Consider the following 19315-nt stretch of genomic DNA (forward strand, 5'->3'; position numbering starts at 1 on the left):
GCTGGTAAATCTGAAGTAATGGCTTATCGAAGTTCAAATGAAAAAAGGGAGAACGAAACACAGATGTGTTCTAGCCATTAGGGCTTTTGTGTTGTCAAATGCAATATGTTGAATGGTGTTTTTAAACTTTCCAATGACTTTGAACATTTTTACGAGGTTGCAGGGAAAGAGATAGGTAATGGATTTTATTTTTTTATTTCTTTCATGTGTGGCTGCAACCTTTATCGGCGAAAGAGGCGCACAGAAGCAGCGAGAGCTTTCTCTCTGTCTTTGTCTCTAATTATGGGAGCGCTGAAGAGCACAGTCTTTCTTCACAGCAGAGGCCCACAGTAGCCGCTGGGTGTCAGATGGATAAAGCAGAGTGGAGGGGGGTTGGGGAGGGTGCCGGCCGTTTGGGAATGGCACAGACGAACTTGGTGACCAAGTGGAATGACGCAAATCAAAACAGACAAACAGACAGGAAGGCAGGCAGACAGATATAACAGCTGGTAGGTAGGCACGCAGACTGACAGACACACAGACGTAATGACAGACAGACAGGTTCATATTTGGGATAACGGGCTGCTGGAAGTTATATAAGCAGGGGCTTACAGCTTAAAAAATCTTTCAGAGGCAGTAGATGTCTATCAAGGCTGTGCAGATGGATTTCTTTTTTTTATCGTTACAATTCACTACATGATCAGCTTTTCCATTGTTATATGTTGTAATTAAATAAAATAGAAGACATGACACTAAGCTTCATTCTAAAAGCAACAAAAAAAACCTGTTTGTTTGTGGAAGCAGGATTTTCAGGCTCTTGTTTCAATCCAGCGATGGACTGACAGCAAAGAGAGACGTATATGTGTCATATTACCAATGGCTGGACGATTTATTGATCGGTGTCTCGCTGCAGCCTAATTTCACGCTTACACTGGAAGACAGGGTTAACATCAACGATTTTGCCACATGAGAACGCTCCCCCATTTTCGCCACACCTCTCGTCGCATGCACACACGCTAACCCTCCAACCTGTTGACCCAATCGCCGACACAAAGAGGGCAAAGAGGTATTTGATTGGAGCCAGTCCCGCCTCAAAGAATCTCTCTCTTCTCCACAATTCATGCAAAAGTGCAATTTTTCTTCTTTAAGGAGGGCGAAAGGAAAGATGGATTGAGACTGGAGAAGAAGAAGAGGAGGCGGATCAAGAGGCCACTCTGAGTCAAGACTGACTCATAGGGATTGCTGGGTGGAGGGTTCGCTGCTGTCTTGTGTTTGGTTGTTTTTGGGGTTGCACATTTCTCTTTTTACTAGCTCCAGAGAAGTTCCTCCACCGCACACACACACACACACACACACACTCACACATACACACATACATATATATGACCACACTTGCAGACTCTGGGGACGCCTCCTGAGGCAGGTGCCGAGAAATGGGCAGAGAAAGGCTTCCATTCGTTTTGGCACTGAATTATTCAACCTGTGATTAATTATAATTTGGCCTCACAAAGGCAGGGGCTGGGGGAATTCCTCCGTTGGTCTGGACTGCAACTTATTGTGTTTTTCCTTCCCATGGAGGCCGACGTCGGGGCGGAGCAGAGCCCTAACAGGGGTACTAGATGCCTGCATGTCTTACGTGGACCCTTACAGTCGAGGCTGTTGCATAACATGAACAAAAGGAGTGCAGTCTGTAGACTGGAGCAAAGCACAAACATACATTTCAGGGTAGTGAAAGTATATGTGAGATGGTTTAGTGATCCTAGGCTGGAGCGACTGAACTAGGGAACTACGGAGAAAAAAGCTGAACTTTAGCTGTACGTTCCTCCCTAAATTGATATGAGTTGGCTTAATAATCATGTGTAATTTCAGCCTACTCTCAAAAAATTCTCACATGAATTCCTTTGTTAACCTGACACAGGGTCAGGGCAGATAAGTGTTGGAGAAAATATACTTTGCAAGGCGTGGCATCTATTGTTTTTATGTAAAGCACATTGAGTTGCCTCTTGGTATGAAATGCGCTATATAAATAAAAATGCCTTGCCTTGCCTTGCCATCTATTATTTGGAAATTAGATTCTATTTCAGCTATTACATATAATCTCTATTATATCTTTATATCTTTTAACCTGTGACGTCAACCATGTATTACTTTATCAGATGGATTAATTGTTTTTACTTTCACCTCAAACATGACGCATTATGCCAGTCTGAAAAAAACACCCAAAATATCGGTTGTTCCAAGCACACAAGTCCGAAAAACACCACCATTAAGTTAGATCAATCTCAGTGTTCTACAAAGCTAAACTAAAACTTGATTTTCCACATTAGTTTAGTAATGGATTACCATCAGGACTGTGATGAAAACAGAGAAAATAGATGAAAAAGAAATTCTCCCAAGTCTGAAAAGATGTCTGTGATGATGTCAAAGGCCATTTTCTGCTCAGTATTGTAAACTGCTTTGTGATCAGTGGATTAACCTGGTCATTGAGCGTGCTACAGGTTATTAAAAGTTAGGGTTACGGTCAAATTGCAAACCTTTTGGGTTTACTCAACAAATACCACAAATATGTTACTTAAATAATCTAGCAGCTCATCAGAGATGCTATTACACTGAGCTGGTCACATTCAGGGATGCATAATCACCAGCCTGCTACCTCCCTACAGCTGCTTTGTAATTGAAGTCGGATATGTAAGAGTGCCAGAGAAAAAGAGTTGCCCCTCAGGTCATTGTAGTGTCAGATATAGAATGAATAATATTAATCAATCCCATTTTAGCTAGCGAGAAATAAGCTAAACATCTCATCAGACGATGGCCTTGTGTGAGAAGTGAAAAGCAGCAGGAGCAGAGCCTGAGAGTATGATTTGGCATAGGAGACTGCTGCTCAAGCCTCCCCTGTGATAACCAGGAACACCCTTGATTAACTCATCTCTTCTGGAGCGACTTCCAAATAATTTATTTTTCATCTTCTATAAATAATCAGAATGACAAAAGATCATGTGAACTTTGTTACTTGGAAAAGTGATTCAGAAACCTCAGAGTGGTTTTTGTGCTTCGCTGTGCTCAGTGATCATTATGTCAGACAGTTGTGAATAGAAAAGGTGCTTGCTCTATGACCTCAGTCAGTGATTATCATCAGACAAATACCCACCAGTATAATAAAAATCAGTGAGAGTTTATGAAAACCACCTTAACCAATCCATATACATCTCTATGAGAGTACTTGTACCAGTGATGAATAACATTTATAAAGTAGTTTCAAGTTTCTGGTTCTTGTATATTTAGCATCAACCAAGAGTGAAAAAAAATGCTTTTTTCCTGTGTCTAACGACTTGTACAGATGACCTGAGCCATGTGTCTAATAGCTTGATGACCACTTTGACAGAGCAGGTAATGACAGGTTGAAATGCTAAAGTGGAAACGTGCTACTACCAAGCGGACCAATCACAGCTCTTGCGGTCTACATACATTTCTGGGGAGGTCGTGGCGCTAGGGTCTGCGCAGGGTCTGCGTATGCTCCGGCTGTTACCGTAGCTTCTGCGTCGAAAATGTGCAAAACCTTTACCTCACGAGGCAGCTGGATTCTCAGGATTCTCCCCAATACACAGAGGTTAGGACTAATTAAAGTACAGTGATTTTAATGTTTTAGTTGAGATGTCTGTCACTCCTAATAATCCTTTCATGTGCAGAACTTCCTTACAAAGACAGCAGGAATAGTCTGCCAACATATTACCTACATACAGTAGCTAGCTACACCGATATGCTAGCTTTCGAGGAACCTCAGACTGTTGATTGTCTCGTTTTTCCCCGAGGTAGACGGCACTAGACTGACGGTTCATCCAATCACCTGCTATGTAATTTTATGACAGTGCCTTCTATCTTCCAAAATGTTTCCAAGGATGGCTTCACGCATGGTTCTGTATCTGGTGCATTAGGTTTCTGTAGTATCTTCATGTGGCCATACAAACGTGGCAAGATGTGGGTTAGGTTTTAGGCAGGTCATAAAGTAAACGTTGGTTATATACAATAGCTGGAATTGCTTTCCATCTTGCCAGAGAGTAAGAGACATATCACTGTAAAATATTTGTAATTGGAGACAAACTCAGGCATAAGAGTTGGATGTTCACACCCATCTCCGCCCCAACCTTCACACTGGTGCTGCACATGAATCTGTATATCTAATATTAAAGTAACTAAGATGCTGGACAAAACGGATTAGATATGTACTGCAATGGCTGAATTTATTCACATTGCATTCATTCAAAAAACATTGATGTATTATGGAAGCCAAAAATGGCAGCGCTTGCAATAATTTTATCTTAAGATCACAAAACTTGTTTTCAAAAGAAAGCGTCTTTTGTTTTCTCAAGCCCAAGGGATGATTATGAGTGTCTGGATAATTTTTTATTCACACCTCATTCCAGCCAAGATCAAGTCATGACAAGATCACTATCATGACGGTTGGGCAGGACCCAAACCTGGAAGTATTTGTGAAGTTTCAGCGGGGCTGGTCTTCTTTTTAAATGACAAGCACTGACCTGAATATTATAGCTTGCTTTCAGACAGAGAGGCTTTCTGATTTTGTTGTTCATCCTAAACTTAACTGGGTATGTCTGGTGCATGAACCTGACCAACATGTCACTAGAAACTGAAACGAAGTCAAACCAACCAACCAACCAACAAGATTTAGCTTGCTAGCTATACCTTGGTAGCAAAATCAATAACCCCACACCAGTTTTTTAATCTTAAGACACAGAAAGACGTTATCAAAGGCTCACAAAGTCAACGAAAAGTCAGTGCTGAATTCAGGTTTCACATTGGACACAAACCCTGGCCTCCTTGAAAGTCCTGTGATTAACCCATTTGACTACCGCAGCCACCTTTGTCGCTCTTTGTTGTATCTCGCCTGACAGAGGAACCGACCTTTTGTTTTCCCCAGATAACGAGATAAATTAACCTATTAACATGAGAAAACTGGCTTTGTAATCTCAAGGTAATGAAACAATTAACTTGTGATCTTGAGATGGCCACATTAAAAAGTAATTGCAAGCGCGGCCGGGGCTCGACTTGCGTACTTTAACAACACTTGCCAGCCAAGTATTTGCTTGTGGAAAGAAAAGAAGAAGTCTCGTTACTGATGTCGTGGAAAAACAGCACTTGTTACACCAACCACCCAACTGAACAAAATGTAAGGAATCATGACACTGGATGAAAACATCAAGGTAGCCACATTACGATGAATGAAATTCCCAGAATCAAGTTGGAGACAAAGTTCTGGAGAACATTTTTCCATTTTTTTTTTTTTGGGGGGGGGGGGGGGGGGGGGGGGGGGGGGGGACATAACAGCTTCAGCCAGCCTCCCAAAAGGAGATGGCCGAAAGCGCACAGCCTGCACCCGGCATGCCTTTCTCCCCAATCTTCCACTCTCCTCATGTTTCCGAGGTCCGTAAACAAGAAGTGTGTGTTTCCCTTTAAGGAGCCCCCACCTCTTCCTGAACAGAGGGAGGAGGAGCGGGACTGCGGAACAGCGGCTGAGGAGGGAAAAAAAAAAAAAAAAAAAAAAAAAAAAATCCAACGGAGGACGGTTTCAAGTCCCCCCAATAGAAACTGTGCCTGATTTGTGGCCAATGTTGGAGATGTAAAAAAAAAAAAAAGAAGAGAAAGAGAGGGAGGGAGAGGAGCGAGAAGGAGGAGGGAGGAGGGAGGAGGAGGAGGGGGAGGAGAAGGGGGGGGGGAGGAAAAACACTAAAGGGGTAGCTATGGAGATGGAGCGTTTTCCTGGCTGCTTTCTTTGACAGGTGTTGAGTGGGGCAAAAGTCTTAAAACAGAATTCAGCATGTACGCCAAAGGTAAAGGAGCTGTCGTCCCTTCCGATAGCCAAGCGAGAGAAAAGTAAGTGAATTATGCGCTATATGTAAGAGTTTACCTGCTTATCGTGCAGGCGAGGGGGCAGAGGAGGGGAGCACAACTTTCTAAACTAGCTACTGTAATTTAAAAGGAGTGTACTGTACCAAAGCGCGCTCCTCTGTGCGGCGTCCTCCTCCCCTCCGACCACCTTAGAGGTGCGTCTCTGCAACTTTTTCTATTTCATCATTATTATGAATTGTAGTATCTCCTGGTTGCACTATTTACTAACACGGTTTGATTGTGCAACGCGCAAACACTCCTGTAACTCGGTGCACACCTATTTTTGGAGAGAAAGCGACTGTGTGTTTTATTCTTTCCTGAGAACATCCTGCAAGCTCCTGCAGCACTTGAAAGTTGGAGACGCGTATTCTCGTTTTTCGGCGTGGATGTGCTCGTTCCCTGCGCGGACAGGCAGCTCCGGCAGATCGCCTCTGTGAAACTTTTAGCAGATAAACACAACGGACGTTTGAATTGCTTTAATTTTTTTTTGTGTGTGTGTGTAGGAACAGACACGGGCATCGTCCGGTCGCGCGTGTTCTGGTGCGTAAAAGCCGGGCGCGATCAAACCTGGCGATGAGGGGAAAAGTTTTGTCCCATTCAGCGGTGGTAAACTTTTGCTCTCTGGTGAAGGAGAGAGCCATGCTCATGCCACAAACATTTCGCTGTGATTGCTGCAGCAGCACATTTTACTATAAAGAGGCTGGGGATTGTTGTGTTGCTCATGATTCTTGGTGTTCTTGATCACCACTGTGTTGGGAAATGTTGGGGGGAAAAAATCAGTGCTTTGTTTATTTTTATTTCTTTTTTTAATTCATTTATTGCAATATATTTGTCATTTCACTTGAAATTCATTTGTCTGTGCGTTCACCTTTGCTTTTGGTTCAATACAAGCATCCCAGTGTAACTTTTAAATGTCACTGTCCCTCAAAGAGCCAGCTCCTGCTCCTCATGTCTGCTCCTTTATTCCTCTGCTCCAGCACAACATTTCTTTAGCCTCTCAAAGAGTTGGATCTCCTCTGCATCGCAGCACTTTGGATCAGAGCAGTCTTTCATCACCATTAGCTATTTTTAAGCACTAAACAGTCTGAGGTTAGAGAGGAGTAAGCAGGGATCCCTGCTGGGATGCAGTTGTGATCCAAAAAACACTGTCAAGTCCTGTGAGGCGGCGCTGCTACACGGCACCTCATGCATCCGTAATAGAAACAAAATTTCTTTAGAGACTCTCTTGTATTTTTTTTGATGCATTGCCGTGTCATACTCAATTGATTAAAGCCTTCTAGAGATGTGGCTCGCTTATGTGCTTAGTGTAAGCTTCCTCGAGTACGAGGACTTCGCCCGGTGCCCACGAGCGTTTGATTTCACTCTGAATTCACATCAGTTTATTGGAAAATTGAGCAGCTCTGTGTGTGTCTGTTGAGACGGGGGAGTGAATCCTAAATGAAAACAGTCCCATGTGGTTGTTGTGAACAGCAGGCAGGGTGACCTCTGAACCGGCATATGATGCTTTAATATTGCATATGATCTGTCAGCCTGGCTGCTTTTTTTTTTTACACCTGTTTGTGTGGCTCAGATTCATTACTTTATTTACCAAACACTGAAAGTGATTTCTTATTCAAATGCTGTGGGGGTTTTTTTTAGACAGTTTTTAGTTGCACTTGCTTGCTCGGGGACTGTGGATTATGTTCCACGTGTTATTGGGAGTGAAATCAGTGCAGAGGCAGCATGTATTTCAAATGATAGTGTAGGAGGAGGATTAATAATTTAACTCGTAAGAAATACAAGTCTTTTGAGAGCGGCGAATGATGAATGCTTCTGTGTTAAGGCAGATTGTGAATAACTAAATTCCTGTTTGTTTGCATTTATATCCACCCCCCTTTTTATTCATCTGACCCTCCACAGTAAACATCCTGTCTTTTAAACCTTGTGTTTAACCCGCGCGCGTGTGTCACCTGCCTGTAGGAATTGTCCACACATAATGGACGACACTTGCCCTCTCCCCTCACCTGTCTTGTCACCCTAACCTGCCCCGCAGGGCCAACACATGTTTCCTTGTAAGTGTGGAGCTCACAACAGCTGCCTCAATGCATCACCGAGTTAGCTCATATTCATATTTACATATTCATGCCAGTCTTTACATATTCAGATATTGAAAAGAGGGCGCCCCGGATGGACTTGTATCCCATTAATGCCCGCTCAGTCATTCAGTGTGGCATCATAGCTGCACGGCTCTCATTTAGAGGACTGATCATCAAGTCGTTATCAATTAGATAAACTATAAATTCTTAATACGATTAGTTCATCTGGGTTTTGTAAGGTTTTCAGAATACAAACGTATTCGATTGATATGTGCTCCTGTTTTCTTGTATTGACTCAGAATAAGCGACGCTACAGATTAGATACACAAAAACTTGTTGAGGACGCGTCGACATTAGAGGCAAGAGAAATGTTTAATTTGTGCTTACAAACGGTTTTTCCTTGAACATCTGAAAGCAATCAGACAATACAAGGGTGTGGGCAGGACATGTGAGAAACGCCAGAGCTGTGGCGCTACAAAGCAGAAGTAGTAGAAAAGAATATTTAATGATGAGTGAAATATGATTTTCATAAACTGATTCCCTCGTTTGGGGGGGGCTGTACGTGTCTCGTTAAGGTGCGGACGTATTTCTCGTGCGTTACTTTAAAAGAAGAGACGGGCCCCCAGATTTTATTTTCTTACGCCATATTTATTTGGTTCTGTTAACAAGATGGTGTAATTTTGGGTGACGGCCAGATGCTGGGGCTTTTCAGGGATAAACATCACTCTTGAAATGAGAAACAGTATCTTTAGAAGAATTTCACTGTCTGTTAACACTGTGAAAGCCCTGATGCTGCAGCCCTCTTCGTAACACCTCAGGAAATATATTGTCTTATTTCAGGTAGCAGTTGTTTTGGGTGTGCACCGGAAGTACCTAAAAAAAGTGAAAGCAGTTTCCTTTCAGTAGTGCAGCACATCCTAAAATGTTTACAGTACTGAATGTTCCAGTTATATTCAGTAGATCTAAGGCTTAGTAAACAAAACGTTCCAATATACACGCACACAGTTTCACAATTGTGCATTTAAGTGGGTTTGTAATACTGTGCACAAGGCTGTGCATGTACTGAGCATTTATTTCCTTTACTTTAAAGCCTTGAAACCGACGCTCGAATCCAACCTGTTCCTTCAGAAACACAACATAAAGCGGTCACACGAACATTTCACACTTATGCGGCTCCCACCGCACCACTAAGGCCTCGCCGCACAAGTGGAAATCAGCAGCCTGTCTCACTGTCTGGAGTTCTTTTTTTGAACATCCTTGAGAAATGTTGTTGTGTTGAGACTGATTTTGTAAAGAGAAAACAAGCTAATAAAAAGAATAACGGTGGAGGAGGAGGAGCTGGTGCCCTTGCAAGCAAATAAATTAATTACATAAAATTCAATTAATTACTCCCTGCACTTTTTATTTTTTTCAGCGTATTATTTCATTTAATTTGGACGAGTGTAGTACAGCAGCTTCAATATTAATGTCTCCTCATTATTTAGTAACCGGAACCTCTTTAAAGTGTGTGCTGATGAATCCAGCGTCTCAATTAAAAGGGCCACATTTCAAAGTTTCATCAAACGTTTCATTTTCTAAATGCATGCCCTTATTTTCCAAAAGAATCTTGCTCACAGCATTTGTTTTCTAATACTTTGTTTGTTTACAGAGTTTTTTGTGTGATTTGGAGTGTTGCTGGATTTGTTTGGGAGAAGAACTTCAAGTGTAAAGTTAATCAGTTTGTTTTGAAGACGGGCTCCTTTACATCCTCTGCTCCTCCCCTGACTCCTCCCATGTATTTACATGCCGTTTAATGGGGATCTTCAGGTCTGAATGCATGGTTTTGATTCTACACAGATGGCTCTGCCATCTGCATTTTAGTCTTTTGAAGGAAGCATAAAGAGCTGCGCAGTAACATAGGCAGAAACACTGCTCTAAAACTAAAGGAACCCTTGATTTACCCCAGCACCCTTTGGCTGACTGTGCCTTCATTCAGATATGTCAACAGTCAATTAATGCTGCCTTTCGTCAGCTGCTTTTGGTACATCCGCACAAATTTGTTGGTTTTCTCACTTGAAATAAAGGAGACAGTATAAATATTGAAGCAACGTGCCTGAAGTTGTTAATCAGTTTGGCAACAGAGCACACAGCAGTGGAGTGTGCACGTCTTTTATTAGCACAGAGAGAAAGGCAACGGTCTGAGCAGCGAGCAGGCGAATGCGACTCTGTGTGTTGATCAAGATAAAGTAACACGGGAAATAATTTTCTTTAAAGTTTGGATTATTTTTTTTTTTCATATTATTGTTCTGGTTAGCTGCTGAGGGACGGGTCTCTGGGGATGTCAGCGGTGTCAATATTATCTGTCGTCCCACATCATTATAAATCCGTCTCCTCTGCGTCTTTCACTTAAAAACTAAAGTCAGCAGGCTGTTGAATGTTTGCATGTGATTCTATCAATAGGCAGAGTTAGAATAAGGTATATGCATGTGTTTGTGTGTGTGCTGATACTTGCATGCACATCTGTATGTGTGTGTGTGTGTGTGGATTAACCCATGGCTAAAGCCTTTCGTGTTTACATGCTCATTGACACTGATTTGTTTTGACAAAGGAGCAGCCATAACAAAGCCAGGGAAATACAAACAGCGTGTGCAGTGGGAATAAGCTTCAGTATCACAGGTGTCTCATTCACCTCCAAGTCATACATCACTACGTCCACACCTTTCGCCACCAGACTCCCATTCATACTGCTTTAATTTGATGCATATAAATATTTCATATTTAGGCAACAATGTTGAGTGTTTTTCTCCTGTAACGCTTTGCATTCAGCGCGCCACCGAGCCTGTGTCTTTATTGTCTCCTGAATGACACATTATAAATGAAAGCAGATGCAGTAACAGACCCCTGCTTAATCCTCCATCACTTGCTCCGTGCATACCTCACCTCAGCCTGCCACTGCTCTCACTGCTGAATTATTGAAACCAAGACATGGAAGTTAATTTGCTAACTGTCTGTGCTTTAGCTGGCTAAACTCAGCTGAGATACCCTTGTCTCTGGAGGCGAGCAAAAGGAAAGCGGAAGGCTGGATGGGACAGCCTGGGGCTAAATGTCAGGTGTGTTTCCTGGGGACGAGGCGGTGGGAGAGATGTCCTTGATGCGTGTGTGGACACGGAGTGATGTACAAGTTTACTTGCATGAAGTTAAGGACAGGAAAGGGAGGAAGATTTTGTAGTCCTTTCAATCTGCTGAGGACCTGGTGCGAATTACCTTGGAGCTAAAGAAAAGGAGACACAGACAGATGCTCTACTGCTCAGCTTTGTAGCTTTATATCATGGGCCTTGATATCCAGTCAGCAGTCAAAGCACAGTTTAAATGTTCTTCCTCCCACTCAGACTGATCTCCCACGTCTCATCATGTAAATTGCATCAACATTTTTCTTTTTTGTTTGTTAAATTTTATATGAGGACGTCTCTAAAGTCAAAAGTCAAGTCAAGTCAAAGTCAGCTTTATTGTCAATTCTGACATGTGCAACACATAACAGGACTGAAATTTCTTTCCTCAAACTAAAGTAAACTAAAGTAAAAGGTGTCGTAAATGAACTGTGTGCCGGGCAGCGTGAGGTGTTTGTCTTGTAAGCATCTCATCCTTTATTCTTAAATGACATGCAGAGCAGAGGTCACGGGGACAGGAATCAGGTTTGCGGTATTGGCAGGAAAAAAAAAGTTGAGGCCCTGACCTTCAGTTTCCCTCTGACACAGCTACTGTACAGTACAACCCCCTAGTCTTCTTTATCTACCCGTCCTGATTCTCTGCTCCATCAGCTCGCGAAAAAGTCTCGTCCTCAGCCGAGTTACACTTACAGCTTCTGACAGAGTAACAAAAGGTGTCCCCCGAAGCCAGGATTGAATGAGTGTTTTTAAATAATGCATCGCAGCCAGGGCAGGTGCCCATCGCTAGGGCATAGAGCCCCTCAGATCACACCAGGCTCTGCCATGAAAATTTCATTGCCGCAGTGCTCATGGGAATCTCTGTTCGATCCTGTACGGTGCGGACGGGGTGTATTGGAGCTGACGCCTGCCGCTGGGTATTTCACACTGCAAAGAGGGCCTCGTCTTTTAAACGTTACACCAACTGACTCCTCTCTATGGCGGGAAACTCAAACGCCCCGCGTGCTTTAGAGGCTGCTGTAGCAGAGACACGGGCAAGTGTTAACGTCAGCGTTACACGGAAAGCTGAGAAGAAAGGCAAATGTAATGTTTTAAGCCGTCCATACCGGCTGCCAGAATTCAGATGTGAGACGAAGACTGACACGCTCATTTGAGTCGGCCAGAGTCCTCTTCCAGCTGAGCCGGTTGAGACTTCAAGTGGAAGAGCCAGATGATTTCCTTTTGGCTTCCTGCACATGTGAATGATAAAAAAAAATCTATGTGGTCGTAATAGATCAAATAGATCAAATTCTGATAATAATTAAGAGTCATTTGTTCAGAGGGGCATCTCCTTTTCCAATGATTGTGTGTTCAACACTGTTCCTGCACTAACAGCTTTGTGTTGAGAGAAATGCGTACTGCTTAATATCCAGTAACAGTACAGGTGTGAACACATGCAATCACTCGGACCAGATTCGGAGATGGTCTGGGAAGCTTGTGTCCAAATTCCTCTCCTCATGTGAACACGCTCATGCGTTCTGGCCACACTGACGGACCGCCTATACTCAACGGGGGTGCTCTTGCGTAAGCAGAGTTTTGCCTCATTCCTTCAGAAAACAGCTCACAACCGCTATTTCGACCGATGTCAGAAAATGCATCGTAAGAGATGTCTCCTTATCGGCAGATTTTTAATATATTTGGCTCTTGTAGCTGTTAGCAAACTAAATAATAAATAAATGTAAACAAAAATTGATCAGTAAACATAATGAACATTGAGTGAGCTGTGTGTAATTCCATCATGAAAAACATATGCATAGCCATGTGTGGAGGTTTCCTCTTTCCTCACAAATTACCTTTATTTTCTTACACGCGGATGCTGCCAGGGTTCGAGTTATAATCGGAGATCTGTGCAGGTTTATAACTGACGTCAGGCCGAAGATGAATGAATAAATAAATAAGCTAACCTGAGCTAAAGAGACTATCCAGCTCATTATGTTTCACAATTTGCTTCATATCACCGTGTCAGGACACAAGCGGTGGATACAGCAGCTGTTTGCACAATATTCTACTGTGCCCCCAAATGATGTAGGTGTCTGTTTGCATACAGAGCACAGACCTTGAGATCAGATCTCAAGCGGTTGCATTTTAGACATACTCCCTCAAAGCTGGCCACTTGTAATCCGATACCTCAGGAAGAATGTTTACGCCAGGTCTGAACGAGTCAAAGGTTCATGTTTTCCTGCGTTATTGCTGAAAGTTAGTATACCCCCTGAAAACATCAGCCTAAGTTCAGAGCTTCTCTGCCGTCAGGTGTCACATTTCTAGTGCGCCGCCATTGGAACGACAACCCTGTCCACACCAGGGGCAAGTTGAACCCTCTGAGGTGAAAAAAAACACCGCAGTCATTTTGTCACGCAAATTCTCAGACAACACGTAATTAAACTTGATGGACACGTTTCTAAACACAACACTGATCGCTTTCACTTGACGATACGAGGACTGTCGCTCCATTTGAGATCAATATTAAACATTTACAGCAAGCAGTTTGCTCCCACTACTTGTGACTCTGGTGACGCGTCTATGTAGAAACACCGTACCCTCCCCTCCAGCACCACATGCAACGAACCAGCACACACACACACACTAGACAAATAGCTCTGTGAGACAATAAGCTTTTTTTTTTTAAGTACTGTGTGTTTACACTAGATATCTGGAAAGGGTGTTGATGCAGTTGTATCTGATGTAAGAGTGAGAAATACAGGGAGAGATAGTATCTAGCGTCTGTTGCTGTTTCCAGATGCTTTGGACCAGCTGTGTTAGGTAACTTTCTATTAGCAGATAGTTGTCAAGACATTACACTGAATTATATTCGATATCTTTGAAAATATAGAGAGTCACGTTGTTCAACTCTGGCCCCGGCTCATTGTCGATTCATTCAGTATCATCCAGCGTCAACCTAAACATTAAAACTCTGTGCCTGCTCTGGCCTTGATGCATGTGACCAGCATAAAAACAGTCGTGTAGTGTTTAGTTGGTTCTTTGTGTTCTTCTTTGGCAGAGGAAATGGTTAAAATGAAGGCTCCACATGTGTCTGAATACATCTGCAGATTCATTAGAAATGGGCGATAATATCTGAGTTGATTGTGATGTTGGCATTGTTGTGAAAGTAGAGAAATTCTTCAGTTGTCTGGGCTGGCTGCAGTAGTCTGGATCCCTTCTCGTCTCGCTAAGAACACCGCTAACAAAGCACAGGGAGTGAGACGTAACGAGGATGAGCCAGGTGTTGAGAGAAAGTCATAGTCCTTTTGTACACGGTCTAAGTACAGTATTCAAAGAAATATTTCAACATTAAAGAGATACACTTATTTGGTTTGTTGCTGTGAGTTAGATGAGTAGAAACACCACTCTTTCATCCGTTCGCTAGATATGCTAAAGTCAGCAGCCATCCAGATTCGTTTAGCTTAGCATAAAGACTGGAAACAGGTGGAAACAGCTAGCCTGACGCTCTCTAGAGGTAACAAAAATTTCCTACCGGCATCTCTGAAGACCACAAATTCCTGTGGGTAATTGTGTTTGTTCTATCAAACCAAAGCTGACATGAAAAGGACCCGCTTGTGGTTTTTCATCGGGTTATCTGTCAAACTATTACTTGCGGGGAGCAACAACTTTTTGTTGCTAGGCAACCAGACTTGTTCTTGGATCCACACATCACGCAAGTCAAATTCTTTCCCTGTGCCAAAAGTTGAGTGCCATAAACGTGTGTTGGTGCATTACTTTTTAAAAAGAAACATGTAGCGGTTAACCATTTTAGCAGATATTATTTGTTGTATTATTATTATTAATCTTTGTTCTCCCCATGACTAAATTGTTCAACATGGCAGTCTAAAGCACAGTCACCACCTTCTTCATTTTAACTCCAATTTCCATAAATACTTTGTGTAATTACATCTCCCAGCAAGACGTCAGGTTTGGTTTGAACCAGCTACTGGACTGGGTCCTTCTATCTGACATTTGTGCAGGTGGTACGCTCTGGTTTCCTCCCACAGTCCATAGACATGACGATTGGTTTAATTGGCAACTAAAAAATTGCCTGTAGATGTGAACGTGAGCATGAACAGTGTCCTGTTGTGATTGACTGGGAGCCTATTTACGGCGCACCCTAGTGATTGGCTCCGACTTCCCGAGACCCTCTGAAGGATAAGCGAGTGTAGCTGATGGAGGGTTGGGTTGACCTTGTGCGGTTTACAAATAGGCTCTGCACTCTGTTTAACCATTTCCGGGAGAAAATGTCAATATAAAGACAAGTATATTGTTCAGTCTGGAAAGATTTAGCTAAAAGTCTCTAGTTTCCAGAGCCAAGCCCTCTGAGAATTAACACTCACCTCCCCAGCTGTTTGCAGCTTGGTGGAGCCGTGTCTTTGCTGCGGTTTTAAAAGCCAATCTATGTTTCCGTGTCTGCGTGATGTACATTTTGTTATTTGCCACACAGCCCAAAATGAATGACTGTACATGAATGTGCATACGCCCCAAAGACCATTTGTTTTAAGGAGAGAACATTTGCCATTATCCCACAACATCATAATTCGGGATTAAAAGAGTACATGACTCACAGATGTTGTTCAGCTCAATGCGAGGAGAATTCTTTCCCAATTGTGGGGTAATCTGTGGTAACACTGTGCTATGTCCGTCTATGAATGGGACATGGAGCCGTGTGTTGGTATGTGTTCAGCATGAGGGGCGGTATACCCCGTCTACATAGCAGGCCAATGCTGTGCCATGTTTCCACGTCCACTACAAAGTGAACAAGGAAACTCTAAACAGGCTTTAAATATATTTGGCACTTCTCACTAACACGTACTCTATTTGGGATTGATCAGACTGCTGCTAATATGTGAATATTGGACTCAACATTTATGTTATAGGTTACTGAATATCAGAAATTGAGTGCTTTTTAATTGTCGGAAATCATCTACAGTTTGATTGTTCGTTCATTTCAACACATTTTTATTGCAATGATAGGTATCAAGATGTGTCTGACACCTAGAAACCCAACAGGTGACATCTGAGTGTCCATCACTTGCCTGGGGAGATTCTTCACCTCTTCAGTCCATGTTTCTCTCAGTGTCTGACGCTGTTTTGTTTTCGGTCTCCATGCCTCAACAGCAGAGGTCCTGAAACCACAAGAGCATGGCTGAGTGCCACCAAGGCTCTTTAGCTCGGAGCTGCAGAGCTTTACATCACACATTTACAACCCCTAACCCGTGTATATGATCTTCGTACTGTAAAATCTTGTTTATCCAAGCTCCATCTCAAATGACACGGCGATGATTTTCTGCCAATTGTGCTCAAAGGTTGGACTTTCCAATTTGGTCTGCTGCTTGAAATGAAACCCGACACATTTATGGATGAAGAGAGAGAATCTTTCTGAATTTGAAGTAATCTTTAATTAAGACTGTTTGACTGTGTGAAGTGATCATGTTTGAACCCTAACACTGACTTCTCTTTCTCTCTCTCTCTCTCTCTGTTTTCCAGGTTAGCTTTATACGTCTATGAGTATTTGCTGCATGTTGGCGCACAGAAATCAGCACAGACCTTCCTGTCAGAGGTAAGAAGCTCTTTTCACTTGACTTCCTGCTCATAAGGGATGAGTGTGGTTCCCCCTCTATTGTATGACCAGGAATGGAATTCACATTATAGGTTGATCTGGGTTCACGCAGCTGTTGGGCAATCTTGTTAAAAGCCCAGCTCTGGACTTTAGGAAGCTGTAAAAATATGAATATATTAATGAGCTATGACTGTTGTGTGTGTGTTTTTTTACAGTTACTAAACAACAGTGGTGTTCTTTTGACTGTTTATTAATTTGGGACAATGTAAACATGGCATTGGTCGAGCTACTTAACGTGATTAACTGCCCTACATTGTTGGCTGTAATTTGTAATCATAAGCTCTATAATTAGAGCCGCTTGACACACTGTAAACATGTGTCGTTGTCTGTGTTCTGTTTTGACATTTAAAAAGTGAAGCCAGCATTAAACCCAAGTGTACCACTAGTGTTTGAAGCCATCGCGAACCTCACCATTTGTCCCAGGTCCGCTAGGCGTATTAGCCTCATATTATACCCCTGAACTGTCGAGGAGGTAAGGTCTCTAATGTGCTGCATCCTCTTCCTTAATGGACATCCTTCCTGCTAATGGTCCCACATCCAGGCCTACTCCACTAGAACACATTGGCTTTATTCAGCTTCACTTAATACACTCCCCAGCACTGACAGGGCTTTAATGGCAAGCAAAGGCAGGTCTCTATCGTTCGACCTTTAATACTGACATAATTTCATCAGGTGAGCTGTTGTGTCTGTTGCACCCGCATGAGCTTACAGATGTGTCGGTCACACACACAGGATCTAGTTAAATAGGCTGTTGAGTAGCTGGTACAGATGGTCACAGAAGTCCTAGTTTTGGAGAAGTGGAGAAGTTTTAAATCAAATTTACTGGAAAGAAATGTCATTCAGGAGTAGTTTGATATTCCTGGGATATTTGCTGTCTTGCTAAGAGCTGAATGACAGAACTGATATCATCTGGCTCGTCTAGCTCAGTCAGACCCACTAACTTCCTGGAGTTTATAGTTGTCACTGTGAAGTTGCTAGTTCAGACTCCAAACACCGCCGTTTCCTGTCTTTATTCTAAGCTAACGGTTTGCCGACTAGCTTCATATTTGCCACACAAACATAAGAGTGATATGCACTGCGTACACAATGTACTTACTTGTGTGCACATGAGTTTGATTGCAGTTTTTGACTGCTGGCTGATCTACAGAGCTAACGCTAGCTGCTACATTTTAGCGGTACCAAATCATTTGTTTAATCAACCCAAAACCCATACACATTGCTTCTATCTGGCAACAGCTGGTCAAAAGGAACTTGGCATTCATATGGTGCAGTGTCCTTCCACAACCAGCATTTTCAGAAGTTTGAAATTTGGCCGGCGGACCCTCCCCTTCCGCCGCATAGCCAAGATGGCAGCAACTGAGGGTGAGAAGCGCCCGTCGTATTGCACTCAACTTTTTGACTGTTACGAGAACACCATCTGTGCACTCGCAGTGCACTGCATGCTACCATACTTGTCGGTGTGAATGCACTTTGGCTCTCAAAATAGCAAGTGATCTGAGACGTGGTTTAACAAGCCGCGGAAACGTGTTTCCCAAAATGTCTATCTATTCCTTTAATTGGTTACACCTTTTGAAGAAGTAAGATTTATTCTTTTTTTCCCAACTTTGAAAACAAAATGTGCTAAGTTCTTTGCATGATCGTAACAAATGCCAGTTCAAAAGAGCAGTGGAGATGGCAGCTATATAGCAGTCAACCAATAACAAGAAGTAATGCCCCCACATGAATTGGTTGTGTTACACCTCTCTAGAACATGAATGCATTAATCAGATCTGCTAGACTTGGCCTTTACTTACAGTGTGCAGGTAGGATGCAGCGTGGACAGGGCTGCTGGAGGCCGACCCAGCTGCCAACAACCAGGAGCGGCCGTTCTGAAATATGAAGTAGAGATAGGAGAGAAGCACACAGAGATTAGAGTTAGCTGGGCGGCAGCGAGCCTCACTGATTTCCGAGCCCTTGTGGGTGAATCTTCTCCCACAGATTGAGCGTTATTGGTATGCTGCTGGAAAGGGGTGAAGTTCTGGGTCGCGGGCAACCGGAGGCACGCAAACGTAGATTCCCATACACTTAAGAGGAATTAAAACAACATCTACACAGACAGGGATTAAAACAAAATGCACACGAGACATTCCACTTGCCCACAAGGCATGCACGCTGCGCCTGCTAAGTCAATATGACGCAAGCAGTCTCAAAAATAGTTCCTGCAACAGAATATTGCTTAATGATTTGGTTTATTTCAATCACATCTTATATGGTGTGGGTATTTGGTTAAGGCTGACAGTAATGGATACATCCGAGGAAACGCAGCAGCTTGACTTTTCACCTTTCCTCCCATTCGTGTAGTCCTTTTATGAGGCTTTAAAGTGTTAAGAGATTTCTTGTGAGTATTTGAACAAAGGTTGCAAACCTAAATTATTTGTTCTGCTCAACCCTCAGTTACCATATTAGCGTGTTCCCTTCTCCTTTGATTTTTATTTTCACGAGTTCCTTTCTTTTGAGGCTTTGGTCATCCCTCTTTTTTCCTTTTGTTCCTTTATTTGTCCTCCTCTTGAACCTGCTCCCTTTTGGCCTCA

The 19315-nt window shown here is 42.9% G+C and overlaps 1 protein-coding gene across 2 annotated transcripts in view; it reads left to right on the plus strand.

Moving 5' to 3' along the window:
* The first annotated feature begins 5738 nt into the window (after positions 1-5738).
* ssbp4 (single stranded DNA binding protein 4) overlaps positions 5739-19315 on the plus strand; it is an 80539-nt gene continuing 66962 nt past the window's right edge. For both annotated transcript variants that reach the window (XM_084548391.1, XM_084548390.1), the window contains exons 1-2: positions 5739-5868; positions 16613-16685. In XM_084548391.1, the coding sequence (XP_084404517.1) occupies positions 5813-5868; positions 16613-16685 (129 nt within the window). In that variant the 5' untranslated portion in view covers positions 5739-5812. The remainder of the gene's footprint in view (positions 5869-16612; positions 16686-19315) is intronic.

The sequence above is a fragment of the Chelon labrosus genome (assembly GCF_963514085.1).
Source record: "Chelon labrosus genome assembly, chromosome: 7".
NCBI classification, from domain to species: domain Eukaryota; kingdom Metazoa; phylum Chordata; class Actinopteri; order Mugiliformes; family Mugilidae; genus Chelon; species Chelon labrosus.